This window comes from Salvelinus alpinus, chromosome 13 (assembly GCF_045679555.1).
Source record: "Salvelinus alpinus chromosome 13, SLU_Salpinus.1, whole genome shotgun sequence".
Taxonomy (NCBI): domain Eukaryota; kingdom Metazoa; phylum Chordata; class Actinopteri; order Salmoniformes; family Salmonidae; genus Salvelinus; species Salvelinus alpinus.
Genome location: NC_092098.1, coordinates 47,755,533 through 47,780,702, shown reverse-complemented (window position 1 = coordinate 47,780,702; position 25,170 = coordinate 47,755,533). Strand labels below are relative to the sequence as shown.

The 25,170-nt window shown below is 43.5% G+C and overlaps 1 protein-coding gene and 1 pseudogene across 8 annotated transcripts in view; both read left to right on the top strand.

Annotated features, from left to right (window-relative positions):
- The first annotated feature begins 726 nt into the window (after positions 1–726).
- Positions 727–15,051, top strand: LOC139536739 (uncharacterized; annotated as a pseudogene).
- A 4,333-nt stretch (positions 15,052–19,384) lies between these two features.
- Positions 19,385–25,170, top strand: part of LOC139537810 (transcription factor COE1-A-like) — a 310,976-nt gene continuing 305,190 nt past the window's right edge. For all 8 annotated transcript variants that reach the window (XM_071339613.1, XM_071339618.1, XM_071339616.1 and 5 more), the window contains exons 1-4: positions 19,385–20,124; positions 20,776–20,932; positions 21,863–21,926; positions 23,377–23,432. In XM_071339613.1, coding sequence (XP_071195714.1) covers positions 19,991–20,124; positions 20,776–20,932; positions 21,863–21,926; positions 23,377–23,432 — 411 coding nt within the window. In that variant the 5' untranslated portion in view covers positions 19,385–19,990. The remainder of the gene's footprint in view (positions 20,125–20,775; positions 20,933–21,862; positions 21,927–23,376; positions 23,433–25,170) is intronic.

The window sequence follows — 25,170 nt, the reverse complement described above, 5'->3', positions numbered from 1 at the left end:
GATATGTCTGGCTGGTGTGTTTACGGGCATATTCAATCTCTCCCTATCCCAGTCTGCTGTTCCCACATGCTTCAAGATGGCCACCATTGTTCCTGTACCCAAAAAGGCAAAGGTAACTGAACTTAATGACTATCGCCCCGTAGCGATCACCTCTGTCATCATGAAGTGCTTTGAGAGACTAGTCAAGGATCATATCACCTCTACCTTACCCGCCACTTCAATTTGCTTACTGCCCCAATAGATCCACAGACGATGCAATCACCATCACACTGCACACTGCCCTATCCCATCTGGACAAGAGGATTACCTTTGTAAGAATGCTGTTCATTGACTGTAGCTCAGCATTCAACACCATAGTACTCTCCAGGCTCATCACTAAGCTTGAGGCCCTGGGTCTGAAACCCGCTCTGTGCAACTGGGTTGTGGACTTCCTGACAGGCCGCCCCCAGGTGGCGAAGGAAGGAAGGAAACGTCACCTCCACTCCGCTGATCCTCAACACTGGGACGCCACAAGGGTGGGTGCTCAGCCTCCTCCTGTACTCCCTGTTCACCCATGACTGCGTTGCCACGCACGCCTCCAACTCAATCATCAAGTTTGCAGACGACACAACAGTAGTAGGCTTGATTACCAACAATGATGAGACAGCCTACAGGGAGGAGGTGAGGGCTCTGGGAGTGTGGTGTCTGGAAAGCAACCTCTCACTTAACGTTAACATAACAAAGGCGATGATTGTGGACTTCAGGAAACAGCAGAGGGAGCACCCCCCTATCCACATCAAAGGGACCGCAGTGGAGAAGGTGGAAAACTTAAAGTTACTTGGCGTACATGTCACTGACAAACTGAAATGGACCACCCACACAGACAGTGTGGTGAAGAAGGTGCAACAGAGCCTCTTCAATCTCAGGAGGCTAAATTAATTTGGCTTGTCACCTAAAACCCTCCCACATTTTTACAGATGCACAATTGAAAGCATCCTGTATCACCACCTGGTACGGCAACTACCGCCCGCAACAGCAAGGCTCTCCAGAGGGTGATGCGGTCTGCCCAATGCATTACCGGGGGCAAACTACCCGCCCTCCAGACCTCTACAGCACCCGATGTCACAGGAAGGACAAAATGATCATCATGGACATCAACCACCCGAGCCACTGCCTGTTCATCCTGCTATCATCCAGGCGAGGTCAGAACAGGTGCATCAAAGCTGGGACCGAGAGACTGAAAAAACGGCTTCTATCTCAAGGCCATCAGACTGTTAAATAGCCATCACTAGCACAGAGAGGCTGCTGCCTATAGGCATAGACTAGGAATCACTGGAATGGAATACTAGTCACTTTAATAATGTGTACATATCTATCATTACTCATATCACATGTGTGTATATACTGTATTCTATACTATTCTACAGTATCTCATTCTCTTAATAATGCTTATCTTCCATTACTCATCTCATATGTGTATATACTGTATTCTATTCTACAGTATCTCATTCTCTTAATAATGCTTATCTTCCATTACTCATCTCATATGTGTATATACTGTATTCTATTCTACAGTATCTCATTCACTTAATAATGCTTTCTTATCTTCCATTACTCATCTCATATGTGTATACAGTAGAATAGTATAGAAAAACAGTATCTTAGACTGTTCTTCTCTGATATCGCTCGTCCATATATACAGTTGAAGTCGGATGTTTACATACACTTAGGATGGAGTCATTAAAACTAATTTTTTCAACCACTCCAACAATATTCTTGTTAACAAACTATAGTTTTGGCAAGCCGGTTAGGACAGCTACTTTGTGCGTGACACAAGTCATTTTTCCAACAATTGTTTACAGACAGATTATTTCACTTATAATTGTTACGTTCCCCAGTTTCTTTGTTGTAGTTTGAGTGTGTGTTTCAGGAGATGGCTTCCTGAATTCTCCCCAAGCAGCTGATTGGTCAACTCCATGGCTAATTGGAGCTGACCCCGCCCCCTCGTCAAGACGTAGCTGTCTCCAATTACCCATTCCTTCTGAAGCTATATAAAAGCCAGTGTTATGTTCAGAAGAGAGATCATTGCTGAGAGTGAGACAGGCAGTTGGTATGTACTATGTTAGTTGTTGATGGGGGCAGATTAGGTATGTTCGGTGTTAGTTTGTTGCTCAGAGCTTATTTGATGTTGTGGGTTTGTGAAATTGTTTAATATTCTGTTTCATTTGTTCCCAGGGGGGAAGGGGAAGGCACCTAGGGAGTGCTTAGGCAAGAGGCCTGCGGGCATACATATACCCATAGTATATTCACTGTCTATGCACACTAGGTAAGACCTGGGCGGACCACCCCTTGTATTTTGGTTAGCGCACCAGGTGGTGCTAGTTAGGTAAGTAGTGGGTAGGCAGGTAAGGTAGGAGAGGGGGCTTTGACATTTACTTTCTTTGCTTTGGTTCCGTCCAGCCCCTTTTCCCCATATTACCGTGTGAAGGAATAAATTCCTAGTAAACGGTAATTCTCTGCCTTTTGTCATCCATACTCGCACCTACATACCTCTTTCGCTTCACGGGGAGTTGAGTTGCAGCAGGGTGTTGCGTTCCCTCTTCTTAGATGTGTGCGTAACAATAATTCACTGTATAACAATTCCAGTGGGTCAGAAGTTAACATACACTAAGTTGACAGTGCCTTTAAACCACTTGGAAAGTTCCAGAAAATGTCATGGTTCTAGAAGCTTCTGATAGGTTAATTGACATCATTTGAGTCAATTGGAGGTGTACCTGTGGATGTACACTGCTCAAAAAAATAAAGGGAACACTTAAACAACACAATGTAACTTCAAGTCAATCACACTTCTGTGAAATCAAACTGTCCACTTAGGAAGCAACACTGATTGACAATAAGTTTCACATGCTGTTGTGCAAATGGAATAGACAACAGGTGGAAATTATAGGCAATTAGCAAGACACCCCCAATACAGGAGTGGTTCTGCAGGTGGTGACCGCTTCTCAGTTCCTATGCTTCCTGGCTGATGTTTTGGTCACTTTTGAATGCTGGCGGTGCTTTCACTCTAGTGGTAGCATGAGACGGAGTCTACAACCCACACAAGTGGCTCAGGTAGTGCAGCTCATCCAGGATGGCACATCAATGCGAGCTGTGGCAAGAAGGTTTGCTGTGTCTGTCAGCGTAGTGTCCAGAGCATGGAGGCGCTACCAGGAGACGGGCCAGTACATCAGGAGACGTGGAGGAGGCCGTAGGAGGGCAACAACCCAGCAGCAGGACCGCTACCTCCGCCTTTGTGCAAGGAGGATCAGGAGGAGCACTGCCAGAGCCCTGCAAAATTACCTCCAGCAGGCCACAAATGTGCATGTGTCTGCTCAAACGGTCAGAAACAAACTCCATGAGGGTGGTATGAGGGCCCGACGTCCACAGGTGGGGGTTGTGCTTACAGCCCAACACCGTGCAGGACGTTTGGCATTTGCCAGAGAACACCAAGATTGGCAAATTTGCCACTGGCGCCCTGTGCTCTTCACAGATGAAAGCAGGTTCACACTGAGCACGTGACAGACGTGACAGAGTCTGGAGAAGCCGTGGAGAACATTCTGCTGCCTGCAACATCCTCCAGCATGACCGGTTTGGCAGTGGGTCAGTCATGGTGTGGGGTGGCATTTCTTTGGGGGGCCGCACAGCCCTCCATGTGCTCGCCAGAGGTAGCCTGACTGCCATTTGGTACCGAGATGAGATCCTCAGACCCCTTGTGAGACCATATGCTGGTGCGGTTGGCCCTGGGTTCCTCCTAATGCAAGACAATGCTAGACCTCATGTGGCTGGAGTGTGTCAGCAGTTCCTGCAAGAGGAAGGCATTGATGCTATGGACTGGCCCGCCCGTTCCCCAGACCTGAATCCAATTGAGCACATCTGGGACATCATGTCTCGCTCCATCCACCAAAGCCACGTTGCACCACAGACTGTCCAGGAGTTGGCGGATGCTTTAGTCAAGGTCTGGGAGGAGATCTCTCAGGAGACCATCCGCCACCTCATCAGGCGCATGCCCAGGCGTTGTAGGGAGGTCATACAGGCACGTGGAGGCCACACACACTACTGCGCCTCATTTTGACTTGTTTTAAGGACATTACATCAAAGTTGGATCAGCCTGTAGTGTGGTTTTCCACTTTAATTTTGAGTGTGACTCCAAATCCAGACCTCCATGGGTTGATAAATTTGATTTCCATTGATAATTTTTGTGTGATTTTGTTGTCAGCACATTCAACTATGTAAAGAAAAAAGTATTTAATAAGAATATTTCATTCATTCAGATCTAGGATGTGTTATTTTAATGTTCCCCTTATTTTTTTGAGCAGTGTATTTCAAACCTTCAAACTCAGTGCCTCTTTGCTTGACCTCATAGGAAAATCAAAAGAAATCAGCCAAGTTCTCAGAAAAAAATTGTAGACCTCCACAAGTCTGGTTCATCCTTGGGAGCAATTTCCAAACGCCTGAAGGTACCACGTTCATCTGTACAAACGATTAACACAATTCATGTTTTCACAGAATATGCAGTCAATTAACACATTTCTAAAATGATCTAGTTTTCTTTACATACAAGCTTACCCAATACCAAAATGATGGATCTTGTCTTATTTACAAATGCTTGCACACAGCCAGAAATGAAGACCTAATGTTCAAAACCTTAAATATAATATAAAGCCTCTACTTCTGCAACAACAGCAGCTCAAAAGCTGTATTGAAACAGCAGAGGAGTAGCTGGACCAGGGAGAGGAGTAGCTGGACCAGGGAGAGGAGTAGCTGGACCAGGGAGAGGAGTAGCTGGAGCAGGGAGAGGAGTAGCTGGAGCAGGGAGAGGAGTAGCTGGAGCAGGGAGAGGAGTAGATGGACCAGGCAGAGGAGTAGCTGAACCAGGCAGAGGAGTAGCTGAACCAGGCAGAGGAGTAGTTGGATCAGCCAGAGGAGTAGCTGGACCAGGACAAGGGAGAAGAGGTAGGGGGAGAGGAGGAGCTGGACCAGGCAGAGGAGGAGCTGGACCAGGCAGAGGAGGAGCTGGACCAGGACAAGGGAGAAGGAGAGGTAGGAGGAGAGGGGTAGTTGGACCAGGGAGAGGAGTAGTTGGACCAGGCAGAGGAGTAGCTGGACCAGGGAGAGGAGTAGCTGGAGCAGGGAGAGGAGTAGATGGACCAGGCAGAGGAGTAGCTGGACCAGGCAGAGGAGTAGCTGGACCAGGCAGAGGAGTAGTTGGATCAGGCAGAGGAGTAGCTGGACCAGGACAAGGGAGAAGAGGTAGGGGGAGAGGAGGAGCTGGACCAGGCAGAGGAGGAGCTGGACCAGGCAGAGGAGGAGCTGGACCAGGACAAGGGAGAAGGAGAGGTAGGAGGAGAGGGGTAGTTGGACCAGGGAGAGGAGTAGTTGGACCAGGCAGAGGAGTAGCTGGACCAGGGAGAGGAGTAGCTGGACCAGGGAGAGGAGTAGCTGGACCAGGCAGAGGAGTAGCTGGACCAGGGAGAGGAGTAGCTGGACCAGGGAGAGGAGTAGCTGGACCAGGGAGAGGAGTAGCTGGACCAGGGAGAGGAGTAGCTGGACCAGGCAGAGGAGTAGCTGGACCAGGAAGAGGAGTAGCTGGACCAGGCAGAGGAGTAGCTGGACCAGGCAGAGGAGTAGTTGGATCAGGCAGAGGAGTAGCTGGACCAGGGAGAGGAGGAGCTGGACCAGGCAGAGGAGTAGCTGGACCAGGCAGAGGGGTAGCTGGACCAGGCAGAGGGGTAGCTGGACCAGGCAGAGGAGTAGCTGGACCAGTGAGAGGAGTAGCTGGACCAGTGAGAGGGGTAGCTGGACCAGGGAGAGGGGTAGCTGGACCAGGCAGAGGGGTAGCTGGACCAGGGAGAGGAGTAGCTGGACCAGGCAGAGGAGTAGTTGGACCAGTGAGAGGAGTAGCTGGACCAGGGAGAGGGGTAGCTGGACCAGGGAGAGGAGTAGCTGGACCAGGCAGAGGAGTAGCTGGACCAGGCAGAGGAGTAGCTGGACCAGGCAGAGGAGTAGCTGGACCAGGCATAGGAGTAGCTGGACCAGGCAGAGGAGTAGCTGGACCAGGCAGAGGGGTAGCTGGACCAGGGAGAGGAGGAGCAGCTGGACCAGTGAGAGGAGTAGCTGGACCAGTGAGAGGGGTAGCTGGACCAGGGAGAGGAGTAGGTGGACCAGGCAGAGGAGTAGTTGGACCAGTGAGAGGAGTAGCTGGACCAGGGAGAGGGGTAGCTGGACCAGGCAGAGGAGTAGCTGGACCAGGCAGAGGAGTAGCTGGACCAGGCAGAGGGGTAGCTGGACCAGGGAGAGGGGTAGCTGGACCAGGGAGAGGGGTAGCTGGACCAGGGAGAGGAGTAGCTGGACCAGGCAGAGGAGTAGCTGGACCAGGGAGAGGAGTAGCTGGACCAGGGAGAGGAGTAGCTGGACCAGGGAGAGGAGTAGCTGGACAAGGGAGAAGGAGAGGTAGGGGGAGAGGAGTAAGAATGCGTGGTGGTGTTCAAAGGAGAGTAAGAGCTGTTGTCACTGATGACATAAGAGCCACCATCATAGACCATGTGATAAACCATGGTCTATCACTGAGAGAGGCTGGTGAAAGAGTCCAGCCTAATCTCAGACAGTCAACTGTGGCTTCCATTATCCGGAATTTTCAACAAACCAACAGGTAAGTAATGCATTTCACAAGGGCTTATTTCATCATTACTGTTGCTATGTCCCACTGTAACGGTAGGCCACCAGTCCCAATGCAAATACATATGTTCTCCCTCTGGGGGAAGAGGAAAGCTCCTCAGCGAAGACCAAGAGCCATTGTAGAATTGGTCATTGCTGACAATGCAATAAAACGTTGAGAAATTCAGAGCAGAATTGTAGAGGACAACCTGGTATTTCACAATGTGGAAAGCATCAGCCTGAATACCATTGCTTGGACTCTGACCGAACACAGAGTTTGAATGAAACAGTTGTACACAGTTCCTTTTGAAAGGAATCAGTGAGCGAGCGGGTCAAGGAACTCTGGCACGAATACGTCCAGGTAAGATGTCTATCCAATATGTCTAGTTCTATAGTGAGTTTTACATTATGCTACTCTACATGTAAACATGGGTTATAGTACATACATTAGGACATTTCTTTCAAGGAGTCATGGAGTTGGAGGCTAATCAGACCCCACATGAAATCATTTATGTAGACGAGGCAGGGTTTAACCTGCCAAAAACACGTAGGCGGGAAAAGGGCCACCGTTGACGTGCCGGGTCAGAGAGGAGCAAATATCACAATGTGTGCTGCCACCTGGAGTGCTGGTTTGGTTCTGCAGAAATGCCAGATTGGTTCCTACAACACTGAGCTCCTTCTTTTGTTTTTAGATGACCTCCACCAACAACTGGTGCCAGAAGCAGAAAGGGAACAGCTGGGAGGAAACATGAGGACATTTGTGATTGCATGGGACAATGTAGCATTCCACCATTCACATGCAATCACAAACTGGTTTGCAGCACATCCAAGAATGGTTTCCCTTTTCCTCCCCCCCTTACTCGCCTTTCCTCAACCACATTGAGGAATGTTTTTCTGCCTGGAGGTGGAAAGTGTATGATCATCGGCCACATGACCAAATGTCCTTCCTGGATGCCATGGATGCCGGCTGCAGAGACATCTCAGCTGAAGACTGCCAGGGATGGATAAGACATGCCAAGCGTTTCTATCCAAGGTGCATAGCGAGAGAAGACATAAGATGTGATGTGGACGACAACATGTGGCCAAATGCTGAAGATCGTATAGATTAGAACAGGACTGTGCATTTTTGTGTTTTTTCCCTTCTGTGCCTTTTTTAAAAACTGTAATTGTGTTTTATTTTTACACGTTTGGAACCAAAGGCCATGTATGTTGAATTTTGTGTTGATCCCTGACAGCAGTTTCATGTTGCTAATACAGCTTTCACTGAAGCAATTCTGTCACGTACTATTCTTTCCTACTGTACATTCTATAAAGTAAAGATGACTCATTCACTTTTAGATAGTATGTTGCCAAAAATGCCCACATTCGACACTCAACCAAAAAATGTAGAGTGGTTTACAGTAAAAGAAACTGAATTGTAAAAAACGATGAATTTCATATTGTCTGTCTGCAGGTAGAACTGAAACATGAAAAGTAATGCTGTTTTTGTAATGCCATCAACTGTTAGTATTTTGAAAGTCGTTGTGCTGTGATTGACTATATGTTCCTCTTGGATAGAAAACATGAGCTAGTGTTTTGACAGAATGATTAGATATTGAGTCGGATTTGCCGTGTTTTGATAGAGTTAGTGTACGTAGAGGAAGTGTTTTTTTTTTTGCATTTTGAAATGTAGAGTTGGTATTTAATAAACAAAATGTGGTTTAGAGCAGAAAATGAACTATTTGGCTAATTGTGTGACGTAGGTGTGTTAAGCGTTAGTAAAAGTATCTTATGTACAGCTAAACGCTTGTCAGCAACTGTAACAAACTGTCATGTTTTGTTCAATTCATCCTAGTATTACCATCTATCACATCTGTTAACTGTTACACCGTCTGAAGCCTACAAAGACCAACGATGCAAAATCTATTCAAAAAAAGGTCAAAAGGCTACCCTCTCTTGGGAGAGGTGCACCACAACATACCCATTGTGTTACCGCCCACCCATCCTGTTTTACATGGTGCCGAATGGTGGCATGGTGGCACAGCCACCCAGGCGGTCATCCCGGCCTCAACTTAACCCAGGCCATCCCGGCCTCAACCTAACCCAGGTCATCCCGGCCTCAACTTAACCCAGGTCATCCCGGCCTCAACCTAACCCAGGCCATCCCGGCCTCAACCTAACCCAGGCCATCCCGGCCTCAACTTAACCCAGGCCATCCCGGCCTCAACTTAACCCAGGTCATCCCGGCCTCAACCTAACCCAGGCCATCCCGGCCTCAACCTAACCCAGGCCATCCCGGCCTCAACCTAACCCAGGCCATCCCGGCCTCAACCTAACCCAGGCCATCCCGGCCTCAACCTAACCCAGGCCATCCCGGCCTCAACTTAACCCAGGTCATCCCGGCCCTCAACTTAACCCAGGCCATCCCGGGCCTGGGTTAGGTTGAGGTCCAGCCCTACCAGGCCCCTGGCCAACTTCTAGTCCAGCCCTACCAGGTCCCTGCTCAACTTCCAGTCCAGCCCTACCAGGTCCCTGCTCAACTTCCAGTCCAGCCCTACCAAGCCCCTGCTCAACTTCCAGTCCAGCCCTACCAAGCCCCTGCTCAACTTCCAGTCCAGCCCTACCAAGCCCCCGTTCAACTTCCAGTTCAGCCTACCAGACCCCAGCTCATCTACCAGCCCAACCTTACCTAGCCCAAGCCCAGTGGTTCCAGCTCAGTAACGAGCTCAGCCTTACCGGGCCCAAGCCCAACAACCAGCTCAGCCTTACCAGGCTCCCTATGCCTACCCTAGACAGCCAGCCAGCTAGCCCCACCCCCAGCCAAGATGGGAAGGATACTAGACACCTGTGGCCAGTGCAAGGCCCCCTCCCTCCAGTGGTCAGTGGACCAAACCCTCAGAGCTTTCCCCCTTCAGTGGTTAGTGCACCACGCCTTCAAGGTGCCACCCTTTCAGTGTTCAGTGCACCACAACCCCAGAGCGCCACCCTTTCAGTGTTCAGTGCACCACAACCCCAGAGCGCCACCCTTTCAGTGTTCAGTGCACCACAACCCCAGAGCGCCACCCTTTCAGTGTTCAGTGCACCACAACCCCAGAGCGCCACCCTTTCAGTGTTCAGTGCACCACAACCCCAGAGCGCCACCCTTTCAGTGTTCAGTGCACCACAACCCCAGAGCTCCACCCTTCCAGTGTTCAGTGGACAAAACCCCCAGAGCGCTCCCCCCTAGAATGACTAGGGGGGAAAAATACTAAAATACTAAAAATACTTTAAAGTACTACTTAAGTCATTTTTTTAAATGTTACTATTTATATTTTTGCTAACTTTTACTTCACTAAAAGAATGTACTTTTTACTCCATACATTTTCCCTGACACCCAAAAGTACTTGCTACATTTTGAATGCTTAGCAGGACAGGAAAATGGTCCAATTCCCGCACTTATCAAGAGAACATCCCTGGTTGTCCCTACTGTATCTGATCTGGCGGACTCACTAAACACAAAAGTTTCATTTGTAAATGATGTCTGTGATTTGGAGTGTGCCTCTGGCTACAAAAGTAGTGCCATATGGTATGTAATATAACACATTTGAAATTATTTATACTTTTACTTTTGATATTTAAGTATATTTGATCAATGAAATTGACCTTTGACACTTAAATATATTTATAGCCCAATACTTTTACTCAAGTAGTGTTTTACTGGGTGACTTTCACTTTTACTTGAGTCATTTTCTATTAAGATAACTTTACTTTTACTCAAGTAAATTGACCATGTTGAATTATCACTGTAATTGCACACACACTGATGTCAGACATGCACCTACTCCAATGCTCTGTTGCTAATGACTGGGATGAATGCAGGAGATTTCAGGAGCAGGTCAAGACACCCTCTTTTTGACTGATGACTGATTTAAGGGCATGTATGTGATAGGCCTATCTGGCTTATGATGGTCATAATGCTTCTTGACTGTGTCATTAAGCGTATTTTTGACAAGTTATTTAAAATATGATTTAAAAAAAACATGACTAAAGAATTCATTACAACGAAAACAAAGTATTTAAAAAAGGAACTTCTTGGCAGGGACTATTTAAAAAAATAAATGTAAGTATAAATGTGGGTTATGACACTTATGTAAGTGTCATAACCAATCATAAAATAACGCAGTATGTCACAACAGGTGTAAATGTATGAGTCATGACGCTGTTATGACATATTATGACACTGGGTGTCAAGTAAAGTGTTACGGTGTTTTCTCAATCCCCAATTTTGGCATTCACGTCATGTTTGTCTGAGTTATAGGAAGATTACAACCCACTTAACCCCAACATTTTCCCGGGGCAGCGAACACTGAATGACTTGTTCAAAACCAACAGCAAGGTCGAAAACAAAACAACAAAATGCACGTGGTAGAGACAAACTAACTTCTGATCATTTTTGAGGCAAATGGAGCAGTGTCATGGTGTCGTCTGTCATTAGTTAGAGAAACGATTCTTGCTGTTTTAATCTGTCTGAAATGTCCCGCTCATCTGTCGCGTTATAGTTGGAAACAACATTTGCCGCTCCCGGTACTCGATTGCAACAGCACGCTGCCCTTAGCCGCTTAAATAGTACGTCATCCTCCAGCTGTGCAGAACAAGCTCGTCCACTATGTTTCTCCACATCACCTCCTGGGGAGGAGTCAACAGGAAGTCCAGCAGAGAATTCCGGACAGAGAAAATTAGCTGAAGGATCTCAAATAAACTATAGCATCTCTTATTTAACCAGGCAAGTCAGTTAAGAACACATTGTTATTTATAATTACGGCCTACCCCGGCCAAACCAGGACGACGCTGGGCCAATTGTGAGTATTGATATAGTCTCGCTATGTCTAACAGCCTTTTAATAGAATATGGGATAGTGTGTGCCTGCAACAACCAGAAGCATCCGTCAACCCCTTGTCTTTTTTTGTTGCCTTGGCTTTAATTTCTGTCCTAACAGCAGACTGCACACGCATCAGTAAAGGACAGTGACATGTCTTTACTGAGAAAATCAACCACGATTAGAGAAGGCGCTCTGATGTGAAGGTAGGCACTCTGATGTGAAGGTAGGTGCTCTGGGGTGAAGTTAGGTGCTCTGAGGTGAAGGTAGGTGCTCTGAGGTGAAGGTGCTGATCAGAGCCCAGGAAAAGGCTAAAGTGAGTCTGGCTGAAGGCCTCGTGAAGCAGCTGGACCAGATGATAGCTGAGCTGATGAAGAAAGATGCGGAGTTGGAGACGCTCAAACACATACATGATCACATTCGTTTTCTCCAGGCAGCTACACTGCACTTTTTATTTTCTTTATTTAACCTTTATTTAACCAGGCAAGTCAGTTAAGAACAAATTATTATTTACAATGACGGCCTACCCCCGGCCAAACCCGGACTACGCCCTATGGGAGGGACTCCCAATCACGGCCGGATGTGATGTAGCCTGGACTTGAACCAGTTACTGTAGTGACGCCTCTTGCACTGAGATGCAGTGCCTTAGACCGCTTACACCTGCATTTGTAATAAAAAAATGGAATATCAACAGAAAACCGCACTAACCAATTCCTTTGCAAATCAATAGATTATCTCCATTTGTTCACCCTGTCTCTCTTTATGTCCCTCCAGGAACATTTGTTCACCCTGTCTCTCTTTATCTCCCCCCAGGAACATTTGTTCACCCTGTCTCTCTTTATCTCCCTCCAGGAATATCCGTCTCTCTCCAGTCTCAACATACCTTCAGACTTACCCAGCATCGACGTATATCCTTGTAAGGATATGTCTGAGTTGACAGCGGCACTGTAGGATATTATTGAGGGGGAATGGTCCAAGATCTCCACCACAGGTCTGTAAAATACTGTACCAGTAGTGGTCTCTCTAACTTTAGACTGATTAAAAATATATTTGCTTTGACAAAGACCGATTTGATGTCGAAATGCGTCAGCAGAGGTGGGACCAAGTCATTATTATTCAGTCACAAGCAAGTCTCAAGTCACAAGGTTCGAGTGTCAAGTCAAGTCCCAAGTAGAACGGGTTGAGTCAAGTCCAAGTCATGCATAATAAGAGCAAGTCGAGTAGAGTCACAAGTTTCGTCAAGTGTCTATACATGCAATGACTTGTTCAACTACAAATCTTTGTCTATTTATTGAGGCTACCAGACTTTATTGAGGCGACCAAACTTTTCATTATTTTGTCTACATCACATTATGATTATACATTAATTAATTTGAACAACAAATTCCAAAATGCAAGCTTCATAACTAAATGATCAATTTCAAGAAATGTGTACATACCAAAAGACCAGCAGGCATATGCTGGTAATTGTTGGTTGATGCCCCATTGCTGGTGAGCTTGCAAAGTAAACCGTTAATATTATTTTGGAGATGCATATTTATTTACGGTAATCCTCTCTCTCTCTACAGTTTGATGTTTGCGCTGCACCCATCCTAAAACTGTACAGCAAATCAACAATCTTTTCGCTAGATCAGTAGTTCTCAAACGCTTTGATCCGCGACCCCAAAAAATAGTGGTTCAAAGCTTGCAAACCCCCGCGCACGCACATGCACACGCGGACACAATCGCTGCGCAAACGGTCATTACAGCTGTAAATGGTGATGCTTCTTTTTCAGAACGTAACATACAGAAATAAACTGCGTTTTACACCTGCATTTTGAGCTGAACGTTGGTCTCACCTCTGCTGACGCATTTTGACTTCAAATTGGTCTTTGTCAAAGCAAATATAGTTTTAATCAGTCAATATCAACTAGGGATATCATGTCACCTCTCGAGTCCAGAGCAAGCATGATCGCTCATTTCTTCCTCACAAAAGACGTAATAAATTCGTCAGAATATGTTAGTGACCTACTCGAATTGGCAAATGTAGAAATAGAAGTTACAAATGGTATGCTATACCTATCTAGCCTATTAAAATATGCATGAGAAAACATTATGTATTTTTCCCATTCAGTTTCACACTCGCGACCCCCTAACCCGTTTTCGTCACCGACTCCCACTTTGGGAACCACTAGCTCAACCGACCCGTGATGATTGACAGTTTGTTGGTCCAATCAGAGGGCCGATTGTGTGTTTCACTTGTCAATCTGTTGCACGGGTTTTGCAAGCTACTGTCTCTGGCTGCAGTGGAAAGTAATGCACCTAGACTCGTTGCCACAAAATAAGTGACAAAACTTTACAAAACCTGCCCAGATAATTTCAAGTCATCAGTCTCAAGTCAAAGTCGAGTCTTGAGGCTCCAAGTCAAGTAACTTTATTTTCTATTAAATCCAGTCTCAAGTCATCAAATTTGTGATTCGGGTCAAGTATCGGCCAAGTCATGTGACTTGAGTCCACACATCTCCGCGTCAACTTTTTGATAAATAAGAGCACCTATGCATTGAGAACTATTGTTACGGTATTTTTGGGAACGTAACAACAATTCTTTAAAAATATATATTTGTGTTTGTATGTAGTGAATCAGGTGGATGTTTTGCTCCCACCAGAGCCCGAGACAAGAGCTGAATTCTTACAATGTAAGTTTCTTTATCCGAAAGCAGTTAACATTTTCTCTCTACTAATACTCCCTTAAAACCCCAAAGTAGACATTTGAGACTGAGCTGATTTGAGACTCGGCTCTACTCTCCCAGATTCCTGTCGCCTCACTTTGGACCCAAACACAGCACAAATGAATCTCTCTCTGTCTGAGGATGGCAGAAAGGCTACGGCTACATCAGAAAAGCAGCCATATCTTGAGCATCTAGAGAGATGGAATTATAGCTGGCAGGTACTGTGTAGAGAGGCTCTGTCTGGACGTTGTTACTGGGAGGTTGAATGGAGTTATAGCTGGCAGGTACTGTGTAGAGAGGCTCTGTCTGGACGTTGTTATTGGGAGGTTGAATGGAATTATAGCTGGCAGATACTGTGTAGAGAGGCTCTGTCTGGACGTTGTTATTGGGAGGTTGAATGGAGTTATAGCTGGCAGGTACTGTGTAGAGAGGCTCTGTCTGGACGTTGTTACTGGGAGGTTGAATGGAGTTGGGAGGTTGTTCTTTCGTCAGTTTCGTATAAAGACATAAGCAGATCAAGTGCAGACTCTGGATTTGTAGTCAATGAGCAATCGTGGAGTTTAGATTACCGCTACTCAGGGTTACTAGTTCAGGCACAATAATGTAAAGACTGTAGCGTTAGGCCCTCAGTCCTCCAAAGTTGGAGTGTACCTGGACTACAAGGCAGGAATTCTCTCCTTACAGCGTCTCTGACACAATGACCGTCCTCCACTGAGTCCAGACCACATTCAATGAGCCTCTTTATCCTGGGCTTTGGTTTTACGATGGAACTCAAGCACCCATAAGGAAAATATGTTGTTATGCTCTATTATTCTGTAGAGATCTATTACTCTGTAGCGATCTATTACTCTGTAGAGATCAATTACTCTACTCTGTAGAGATAAATTACTCTGTAGAGATCAATTACTCTGTAGAGATCAATTACTCTACTCTGTAGAGATCAATTACTCTGTAGAGATCTATTACTCTAGCGATCTATTACTCTGTAGAGATCAATTACTCTGTAGAGATCTATTACTCTGTAGCGATCTATTACTCTGTAGCGATCTATTACTCTGTAGAGATCAATTACTCTGTAGAGATCAATTACTCTGTAGAGATCTATTACTCTGTAGCGATCTACTCTGTAGAGATCTATTACTCTGTAGCGATCTATTACTCTGTAGAGATCAATTACTCTGTAGCGATCTATTACTCTGTAGCGATCTATTACTCTGTAGAGATCAATTACTCTGTAGAGATCAATTACTCTGTAGAGATCTATTACTCTGTAGAGATATATTACTCTGTAGCGATCTATTACTCTGTAGAGATCGATTACTCTGTAGAGATCAATTACTCTGTAGAGATCTATTACTCTGTAGCGATCTATTACTCTGTAGAGATCAATTACTCTGTAGAGATCAATTACTCTGTAGAGATATATTACTCTAGAGATATTAAACTGTTTTTTAAACTAATAAACAAAATGCTGAAAACATTAATTGTCTTTGGTCTTCCTTTCTCATTTTCAATGACAATAAACCTTTGGCTAGTCTCTACATGCATGGATACAACGGCCTGTACAGCTATTCGAGATGTGATGACAAGACCATAGAATAGATAAGTGTATATAACCAAGCTACATTTGTTATAATTTTTCTAGTCTTTCTATTTGTTTTTTAGACTCTACATTGTTGGGCAGGGACCATATGTAAGCATTTCACAGTTTTTTTACATGGCATGTGACAAATACAATTTGATTTGATTTTGATTTGAGGTGCACTTGGCCAGAAAAACCCTGTTATGGCAGCAGCATAAAGGGCAGCAGCATAAAGGGCTTTCACCATTTTAAAGTTGTCAACAGATGGACTTCTTATGGGATCAAAGCTCAGCAGGAGTGATCAGCCAATAACTTATACTCCAGCACTGCAGGTGAAAGTAGGCCTAAATCACCAACTTTGGCTTTATGCCTGTAGTAGACAGTTCACTCCAGTGTGCACCTTTTCAGTTTGTTGCTGCCAATAAACTCGGAAGAAATGTCATTCTACTACTTTGAAATGAAGATGGTGCTAAATAGCGTTGCCCAAACCCCTATGTTGTCACAGAAGCTATCAATGGCAAAGATAGGGGGTGTGTTCTCCCCCAAAACAATAACGCTACCTGGTATTTTGTGTTTAAATGCATGACCTATATACGCTTAGTTTGCATCTTGAGTTCAAATTAAACTTTTATCTAGAACACACATCGACTATTGATGCGTTGATTGTGCCTCCCGAGGAGACATCTAGGACACACGGTGGCGACGTTTCATCACTTTTGAAGGTGTAAAATCCGCGCACTTCAAGACCATCTGCAGACGGTAAAATAGTAATCCGGCCTGTGGTTTTAACCTTTAAGTATTCGTCTAAATTCAGTATATTATCCTGTTTTAATGTTTAGCCAGTGTCCTATGCCAACTACACACTTTCAGCCAGAATGTTACAATGAAACGCAACAACTCAATGCAGCCTACTACGACGTAGGCCAATACAAGAGAATGGCAGTTGATAAGTGACAGTTGGCTACGAGTAGCACGAAAGAGTGGATCTAGAAACTATTAGCAGCAGGACAGTGTGCCGAGTACCTAAAACGTGCCTCAGTTGCGTTTACACAGGCAGCCCAATTCTGATTTAAAAAAATCTCACTAATTGGTATTCTGACCAATCAGATCAGCTCTGAATAAGATCTGATGTGTAAAGATCTGATGTGATCGGTCAAAAGACCAATTAGTGGGCAAATATATCAGAGTTAGGCCGCCTGTGTAAACGCAGCCTTATTTTCCTTCGTTGACAATTATCCATCCGAGACATGATGCCAATTGACCACCGGAGGGAGCCGCAGTTGCATTTCAATTTGACTCCGCCACCAACGTTTGTTGATTGAATCAACAATTTACAGAGGAAAGACCGTGGTGGGTGAGTAGAGTATAGCCTACCTCCGCACAAGCGTTATCAACCCGTATAGCCTATCATCAGCACCCACAAAACCAACTTATATTAAATGGCAGCAGGTAGCCTAGTGGTTCAGAGCGTTGGACCAGTAACTGAAAGGTAGCTTGTTCGAATCCGCAAGCCTACTAGTTGAAAAATATGTTGATGTGCCCTTGAGCAAGGAACTTAACTCCAATCACTCTGGCTAAAGAGCGTCTACTAAATGACTGAAATGCAAATGTAGCCTAATTGAATTGGACTTCTCCATAGTGAAGTGTTTTGGTGGCTAGTTTATTGTGAAATGTATCTGATTTAAAAATATATATATATTGAAATATTGGTGAACATTGAGTTGACAATTCATTCTGATTCATTAGATGCTATTTTTGTTCAATGTTTTAGGCCTTTACTCAAACGAGAGATTCAAAAAATATGTATTCATCTTACTAATATACCTAATGTGTTATGATACTGTTAGGCTAAGAAATATATGCTTATTTTATCTGTCTTGTGCACTGGGCCATTTAGATTTGTGGTTTGGAAGTCTGTGAAGGAATTAGATTAAGCCTATTTAAACATATATATCCATCTCTTATGTGAAAACTTTGGAGGATAGTGGGGGTCAACAATATCCATGTCTCAGGTGTGTCAGTCAGTCACAGAGAAGAGGAACACAAACTCCTTTACATGTTCTATTGTTGTCTGTATATAGGCTATAAAATAACTCAGCCCAATAAGGTCAAAAAGTGTCATGTACAGTGACAGGCAAAAATGTGCTAAATTTAACCCGGAAAATGTTGGCCTCTTTCAATCGTCCACGTTCTTCGTTTTTTAAAATGTGTATTATTTGCCTAAACCATGATTCATGAAATTACTGATCAGAGTTTTTCTCTCTCGCTCTGCAAAGTAGTCATAGCCTATTTCAGACTAGTTATTTATCGCCGATAAAAAGCAGACTCAGAGAGAAAGGCAAAGACGAGGAATCTGGTAGCAATTATGCCACATTGTTATTTCGAGCTAATTATTGCTGTCACTGTTTATCTCAGCGCTTCTTGTGGCGTTAGCATAAACAGTTACATTTAAATTGGAACCGTGAATATGTTTTTGTTTCATACCATATAGGTTTCATAAATGAGGTGAAACAATTGTATACAAACTAAGTGAAGACGCTGGATAGTGTCTGCTTTGTGAAACAACTCTGTAAGTCTGCGGCATTTCTCCACCACATGAAAGCAGAGCTTGGTCCTGAGACCAAAACTGCAATCCAATTTTCTCATAACAAAAAAAAAACATCACTTCAACACCATGTCTTGATATTAGCCCTGCTTATCGCGTTTTCTGAACTCATCTCACGACTGTAACCTTGATATATGGGCCTATCACATAGCCTCTGCATTGATACAGCCTGAAATGCAGTAACACATTTGAAAGGCACGAGCTTTCGCCTGCATGATAAGGGCCTTCTGACAGTCAACATTAGTTTGTTTAAATAAAACATGTATTGCATGAGTTGGACGCATGCACATAGGTCTACACATATGGATAAATATAATTTCTAAATTAAATAAACAGTTAGGTTAAATGTTGTTCTGTATTCCTATATTGCAGTTGGATATATTAAAGTGTGTAAAATGATGTAAACTTCCACTAGTGTATCTGAAGTACGGACACCTTGAGTTGCCATCTATAGTTTAATACTTTTCACTAGCCTAGCTAAGCCTACATTAATCGTTTAAGACAGAGATTCCGGTGTGCTCAAACGCGTCTCTTCTCCCCTCTCCAATGCGGCCACACAATGAGAGCCTAAAAGCAGATGTATTGGGGAAAAAAAATTAAAATATATTTCCCCCGTAATAAGAAACGCATCAAGAGCAGCGCTTTATCCAAAACTGATTCAGACATCTCTCACTGGGGGTTACACAGTCAGACACGTTTTCAAGACATATCGGAACTAATCAGAATTTCATCTCTGTACGCTTCACTTCATGCAACCAATTTTTCGATATGGAGTTATCTTTGGCAACATTCTCCGAAAGCTCCTTTAAAGTGATCTCTGGCTTTAGCTGCGAGAGTGCGACTGTTGTGCGGTGGAGGTAAGGGAAGGGGTGGCCTTAAATACATCGCCTAATGAGGCGAGCCGTGGTTGGGCGTATCTGACACTGGGCTTGTCTTTGTTTGGGGGCAGCCCGCCTCTTACAGTCACTCCCTCTTCCCTCTGCTGGGGCTAGTGTGCTTGTGTTTAGTTCTCAGAGATAGTCTAATAGGATTCCTTTGGGAAGGGACACAAATCACTCCCATTTTAACAAGAGGAACAACACGGGATCTGCCTCCACAAGGGTCCTCCTCTTCTTGATTTCAAATTTCTTATTCATTTCCATTTGACAGAGATCATTGGAAAAAAGGAAACAAAGAGAGAGAAAAGGAAGAAAAAACTTATCAGGGGATGAAGATATTTGATCTAGAACAATCTGAAATCTCTAGTTGATCCCACTGACACCAGCGCTCGCTCATAGAGCAAGTATCCCCAATACAGGAGCGACATCGTCAAAAAACCTCGAGCGAGATTTTGTTAATTTGCGCCGTCTTGCGTTTCGCTCGTTTGTCTTTTGATCTCTGTTTGAAGTGATTCTGTCTATGAGGCACCTGAATTTCGATACCTCGTCTTTGGACTCTTTCGTATTTTTCTCTTGGTTTGAAGTAAACAGACACACTGTCGCTGGCATCAACGCGGACCCAGCACCATCCCACGCCCGCCTTTTACCTGTGATTAGAGAAAACTGATTTTGGGACAGTCGATAAACAGAGAGAGGGAGCGCGATTTTGTAATGTTTGGGATTCAGGAGAGCATCCAGAGGAGTGGGAGTAGTTTGAAAGAGGAACCCATCGGGTCTGGGATGAACGCAGTTCGGACATGGATGCAGGGAGCCGGGGTGTTGGATGCGAACACGGCCGCTCAAAGGTAAGAAGCCGGAGACAGGCTCTTCCTCCCGGCGCGAAGGCTCCAACAGCGCTCGGATGGTCCACACTGTTTTGGGAAACTATATTTTCAATGGACCAAATTATTTTTTGTCGCTACACTTGCAGTTTAGCGTACATGCTTTTTGCTCGAACAATTGTTTTAAGTTTTCTTTGCCGCGACAATGATGCTCCCCTCACCAGTGGGAGTTTAGCATGTAGCCTTATGGATGACTTCTATACTCTACTGTTAATTGGACAGTTTAGATAGACAGAACAGTTCAAATAGGAGTCATAATAGTTATAATATAATAACTATAATATCATGATAATAAAAACATGTTCATTAAATTGGCCATGGAAATATGTTTCTTATATAGGCTTGCGTAGGCCTATCAATGCCACGAGCCTGGAATATTGACGGGCATATCAACTCTACATCATCGTTAAAAGAACCCACTTCTAAACATTAATTTTCCAAATTAGCCTATTTGTCGCACTGTTTAAAATTAGGCAAGTATCAAAAAGGTCGCTTCGCAAAAAATGAACAGGACTTACACAAGTTTTACTCTTATTAAGAGGCTAAGAACTTATTTCAGACGTTTAAGTCTGGTGATGCTCTAACAACGACTACCCCTTGCATGTCTATCCACAGTGGAGTGGGTCTTGCCCGGGCGCACTTTGAGAAGCAACCGCCATCAAATCTTCGGAAATCCAACTTCTTTCACTTCGTTTTGGCTCTATATGACAGACAAGGACAGCCAGTGGAAATCGAAAGGACGTCTTTCCTCGGTTTTGTCGAGAAGGAAAAGGTGAGTGATTTAAAAAGATATATATATTTTTAGCAGCTTCTGCACGCACACAAAATTGTCCCACATCCACATTTTGACACATAATAAGCCCAACGCCTAGCTGTATCAGACGAATCTAGTTTGAAATGAAAAACCATCCAACCTGTGTATAGACCTGTGTATTTGTTTTGGGCAGCTTTACAAATATTTCCACATGTTCATAGTAATTAGGCTACATACTCGTAATAGCCTAGTACTAATAATAGTGTATCCAAATAATAATGGACCTAATTATACTAATACTATAAAGAATAATACTACTAATAATGTATTCGTAGAATAATATTTGTAGAATAATATTTGGTCTTTTGAAGTTGATACGGTATAGCCTTATTGTCGTTGTATCTCTAAATATGTATACTTGTTAAAAATAATAAAACATATTTGACATAATACAATTTAAATCGATGTGTTTTTCTCATTACAAAATATCAATATTTAGCCTACTGTTATGGAAATATTTTGGGCAATGATGTTGTGCATTTCAGTACATAAAACATAGGCTTAATAACATATTACAACCGCTTGTTCCATAAATTCTCCTAATTTCCAATAAACCAGTTTCCATGTATTTGTATAGTAGCACTACATTAAGTAGCGTAATTACTGCCGTGTCTTTTTGTGATGTTCCTCACCTTCAGCCATGAAACAGGGGTTCATGTTTATACAGTTCTCTATAGCCTACAGTTCAATAAGTGGCTGTTGAACGATACAAAATGTATGTGTACAATAATTATGTTACATTTCGCCAATACCAGATTATTATCGAGTTGATAATCAATGCACTAGTTTATTTCTGAGAGCTCAGTCTAATTTGAACACAAGCGCAACAAATGTCATTTTTTTTAATCAAATTGAGTTGAACTCCACTTTAAATCTGCTCATTTACAGGAATGCACTGGAGAAAAGACTAACAACGGGATACATTATAGACTGCAGCTTCTCTACAGTAATGGTAAGTGTACAACATTGGTCAACTCTCCTGTCGACAATGTTGTGCTTATGTTCTTAGTCGCAGGAAACGGATACGTATTACCACAAACATGATTTGCATTACATTCTACAGAAATAACAGCACCAGGTGTCGTTTAGTTGAGCCTTTTCCCTGAAGTCATCTTTAAGTTCATTTAAGATCAAGTAATTGTTACATATGAACAGACAAATCAAAAGTTTAATTTTGGATAAAACAATAAACATGTAATCATCAGTTAGGCTGCTGCTATAGAAATAGGTAGTCTATACTGTGAGTGAAAGAAAATCACAATTTTTATATCAGTAATAATAGCCTGGTGTAGAAGTTATACAACTTCACGGCTTTCTGAATCTCATGACCTGAATTGTCTTTTCATAATTAACAATTATCATAGCTAAATATTTCCGCATATAAGCAGTTCAACCTGCGAGCATGTGGAGTGTACCTTGATCACAATGGCCTTGCTTGGTTCATCTTTTGACCCCGTCAGCAGCTATTTGTCTCACAGCAAAAAAAAGAGAACTGTTTTTAGGTCGCTGTATCGTGTGTTAGTGTATGATTGTTTTTGTGGGCTATGTTGTTTATTTTATAAGCGTCAATTGGTGTCGTTTTCCTTGTCTCCATCACATTGCGAAGCTTCACAGTCTGTTAAGCAAACTAATTATATTTGATCGTGTTAAGCTTATTAATGAATAGGCTCTAACCCATTGCGCAACAATATATTGTGACATCATTTCTGCCTATTCGGTTGTCACTACCGGCTTGGAAGTACAGGCCTAAGATTCCTTTGTGTTTTTCATTTGTCTCAAATAGAGTTTTGGCAATAACTATTGTGTAATCCACCACAAATTTTGCAAATATTGTTTAAAGACTAACTATATTCACTAACATTGCTAATATCCATGGGAAATACATTTTGTTTGCCAATATTGAAAATATATTGTGACTGTAATGTCAAGCATTATTAAATTATATTTTTCAATAATGAATGATCCTCCTGAAGTCTGGAGGAGGAAGTACTGTAATTGATTTAGTTTTAATCCCACCTTTGCTGAAAAATGTTTATTTATTGACACAAGTGAATTGCTTAGATTAAGAATACTGTAATGGTAAATTACATACCAAAACAGAGTATCTTTAATATTTTCAGTGAGGCCGACTTTGTTGCCTCAATGCATAGTTTGGCACTTATGATAGTCATCGTCTCTGTTTAAATGTGTGACAGTGTGTATCAGGCCAGGGTACCTAGTTCTATTCAAACCGTTTCCACTCATATCTTTTCTCCTGTTCTCTCTTTCTCTCTTTCTCTCTCTCTCTCTCTCTCTCTCTCTCTCTCTCTCTCTCTCTCTCTCTCTCTCTCTCGCTCTCTCTCTCTCTCTCTCTCGCTCTCTCGCTCTCTCGCTCTCTCTCGCTCTCTCTGTGTGTGTGTTAGGCATCAGGACAGAGCAGGACTTTTACGTGCGACTCATTGACTCCATGACTAAACAGGTAAGGCTCTATCCCCATGTCCCTCTGCCTAACAATGACAAGTAATACAGAACAACATTAAAACAACATGTTGAAGAAGTGAAGGGAGGAGAAACAGTAACGTTTCTCAGGTGGACCTGGAACAGGAGGCAGGAGACAACAGCCCATGGCAGACTGTGTGTACACGGAGCCCTCTGGGCCTGTGTCACATTTGGACAGGTCCCCGCTCACTTGGTAACCCTGACAGCCCAGAGTGTCTCCTTGTATTATGCCCCTAACAATGAAGAGGGGGACCCATTGAAGTGTCTTTTGCTGAGCCACTCTGCTCTCACTGTAATAATCATGCTGTTGGTTTGAGTCAGGGAATGGATGGACACTTGCCTTGCTTATTATTTAGATTTTATTCATAAGAAAGTAGAGTTATTTAATTGACTTTCAAGTACAGGAGAGCATTTTTTTATGCTGTTTTTTTGAGACAGACATTGTAATCTGACACCCTCAAGAAAGTTACAATGTCACACACTGAATTATAATGTTGAGAGATATTATTTACAGGTAGGCCTTTAGCCAACTCTGTACCGTTTCTGTTTTCTCTCCTGGCATTTACCCCTATGGACAGTGTGACATGTTTGGTGTTTGGCTAATGTGCTCGTTAGCGGGCTCAGGGTAATGGCAGGCTGCTGAGAGGAGAAACATGCTACGCTCTCTTAACGCTCACTAACATACGGCGTCACACTGCACGGGCGTCACAGCCAATATCAAATGGCATTAAACCTCAGTAGCTGCCACTCAGACCGTGTCAGTCTGTCAGTCTTGTTGTCTCTTAATAAACTGTTTAACCTTCTTGGCGAGGGGAGACAGAGGCAGAGGTTTGAGGACTCACACATTTTTTTTTTCTTTCCGTCCGCACTTAGAATTCCTGTTGTTGTGTTTGTTTAACTCTGTCGACGAGAGGATTCCAGAGTTTTAGGAATATGCTAGACTAACAAGTAGTGATTCTTGCTGCTGTTGGTGGACTACAACAACTAATTGAAGTAGGAACCTGATTGTTTTCATATTATCAGTGTAGAAGCTCCTCTAATTTGTATACAATATTTTTTTGTGTTTGTGAATTATTGCTAGATTTATGACTAGTATGGCGTGAGACACATGTATTTCATAACCAGATGAGTCAGATGACTTACTGATCAGTTTGTTTCAGCTCTGTGCATCTCTGTAGTGGTCTATCAAGAAAGTGAGTGAAGTCAGAGCACAGGTCTCTCTCTCTCTCTCTCTCTCTCTCTCTCTCTCTCTCTCTCTCTCTCTCTCTCTCTCTCTCTCTCTCTCTCTCTCTCTCTCTCTCTCTCTCTCTCTCTCTCTCTCTCTCTCTCTCTCTCTCTCCTTTTTGTCTATATTTTTTGTCTCTCCTTTCTCTCTCTCTCTCTCTCTCTCTCTCTCTCTCTCTCTCTCTCTCTCTCTCTCTCTCTCTCGCTACCCCCCTCTCTCTCTCTCGCTACCCCTCTCTGTCTCTCTCTCTTTCTCAATTTCAATTCAATTCAATTCAAGGGGCTTTATTGGCATGGGAAACATGTGTTAACATTGCCAAAGCAAGTGAGGTAGATATTATACAAAAGTGAAATAAACAATACAAATTAACAGTAAACATTACACATACAGAAGTTTCAAAACAATAAAGACATTACAAATGTTATATTATATATATACAGTGTTGTAACAATGTACAAATGGTTAAAGCACACAAGTTAAAATAAATAAGCAT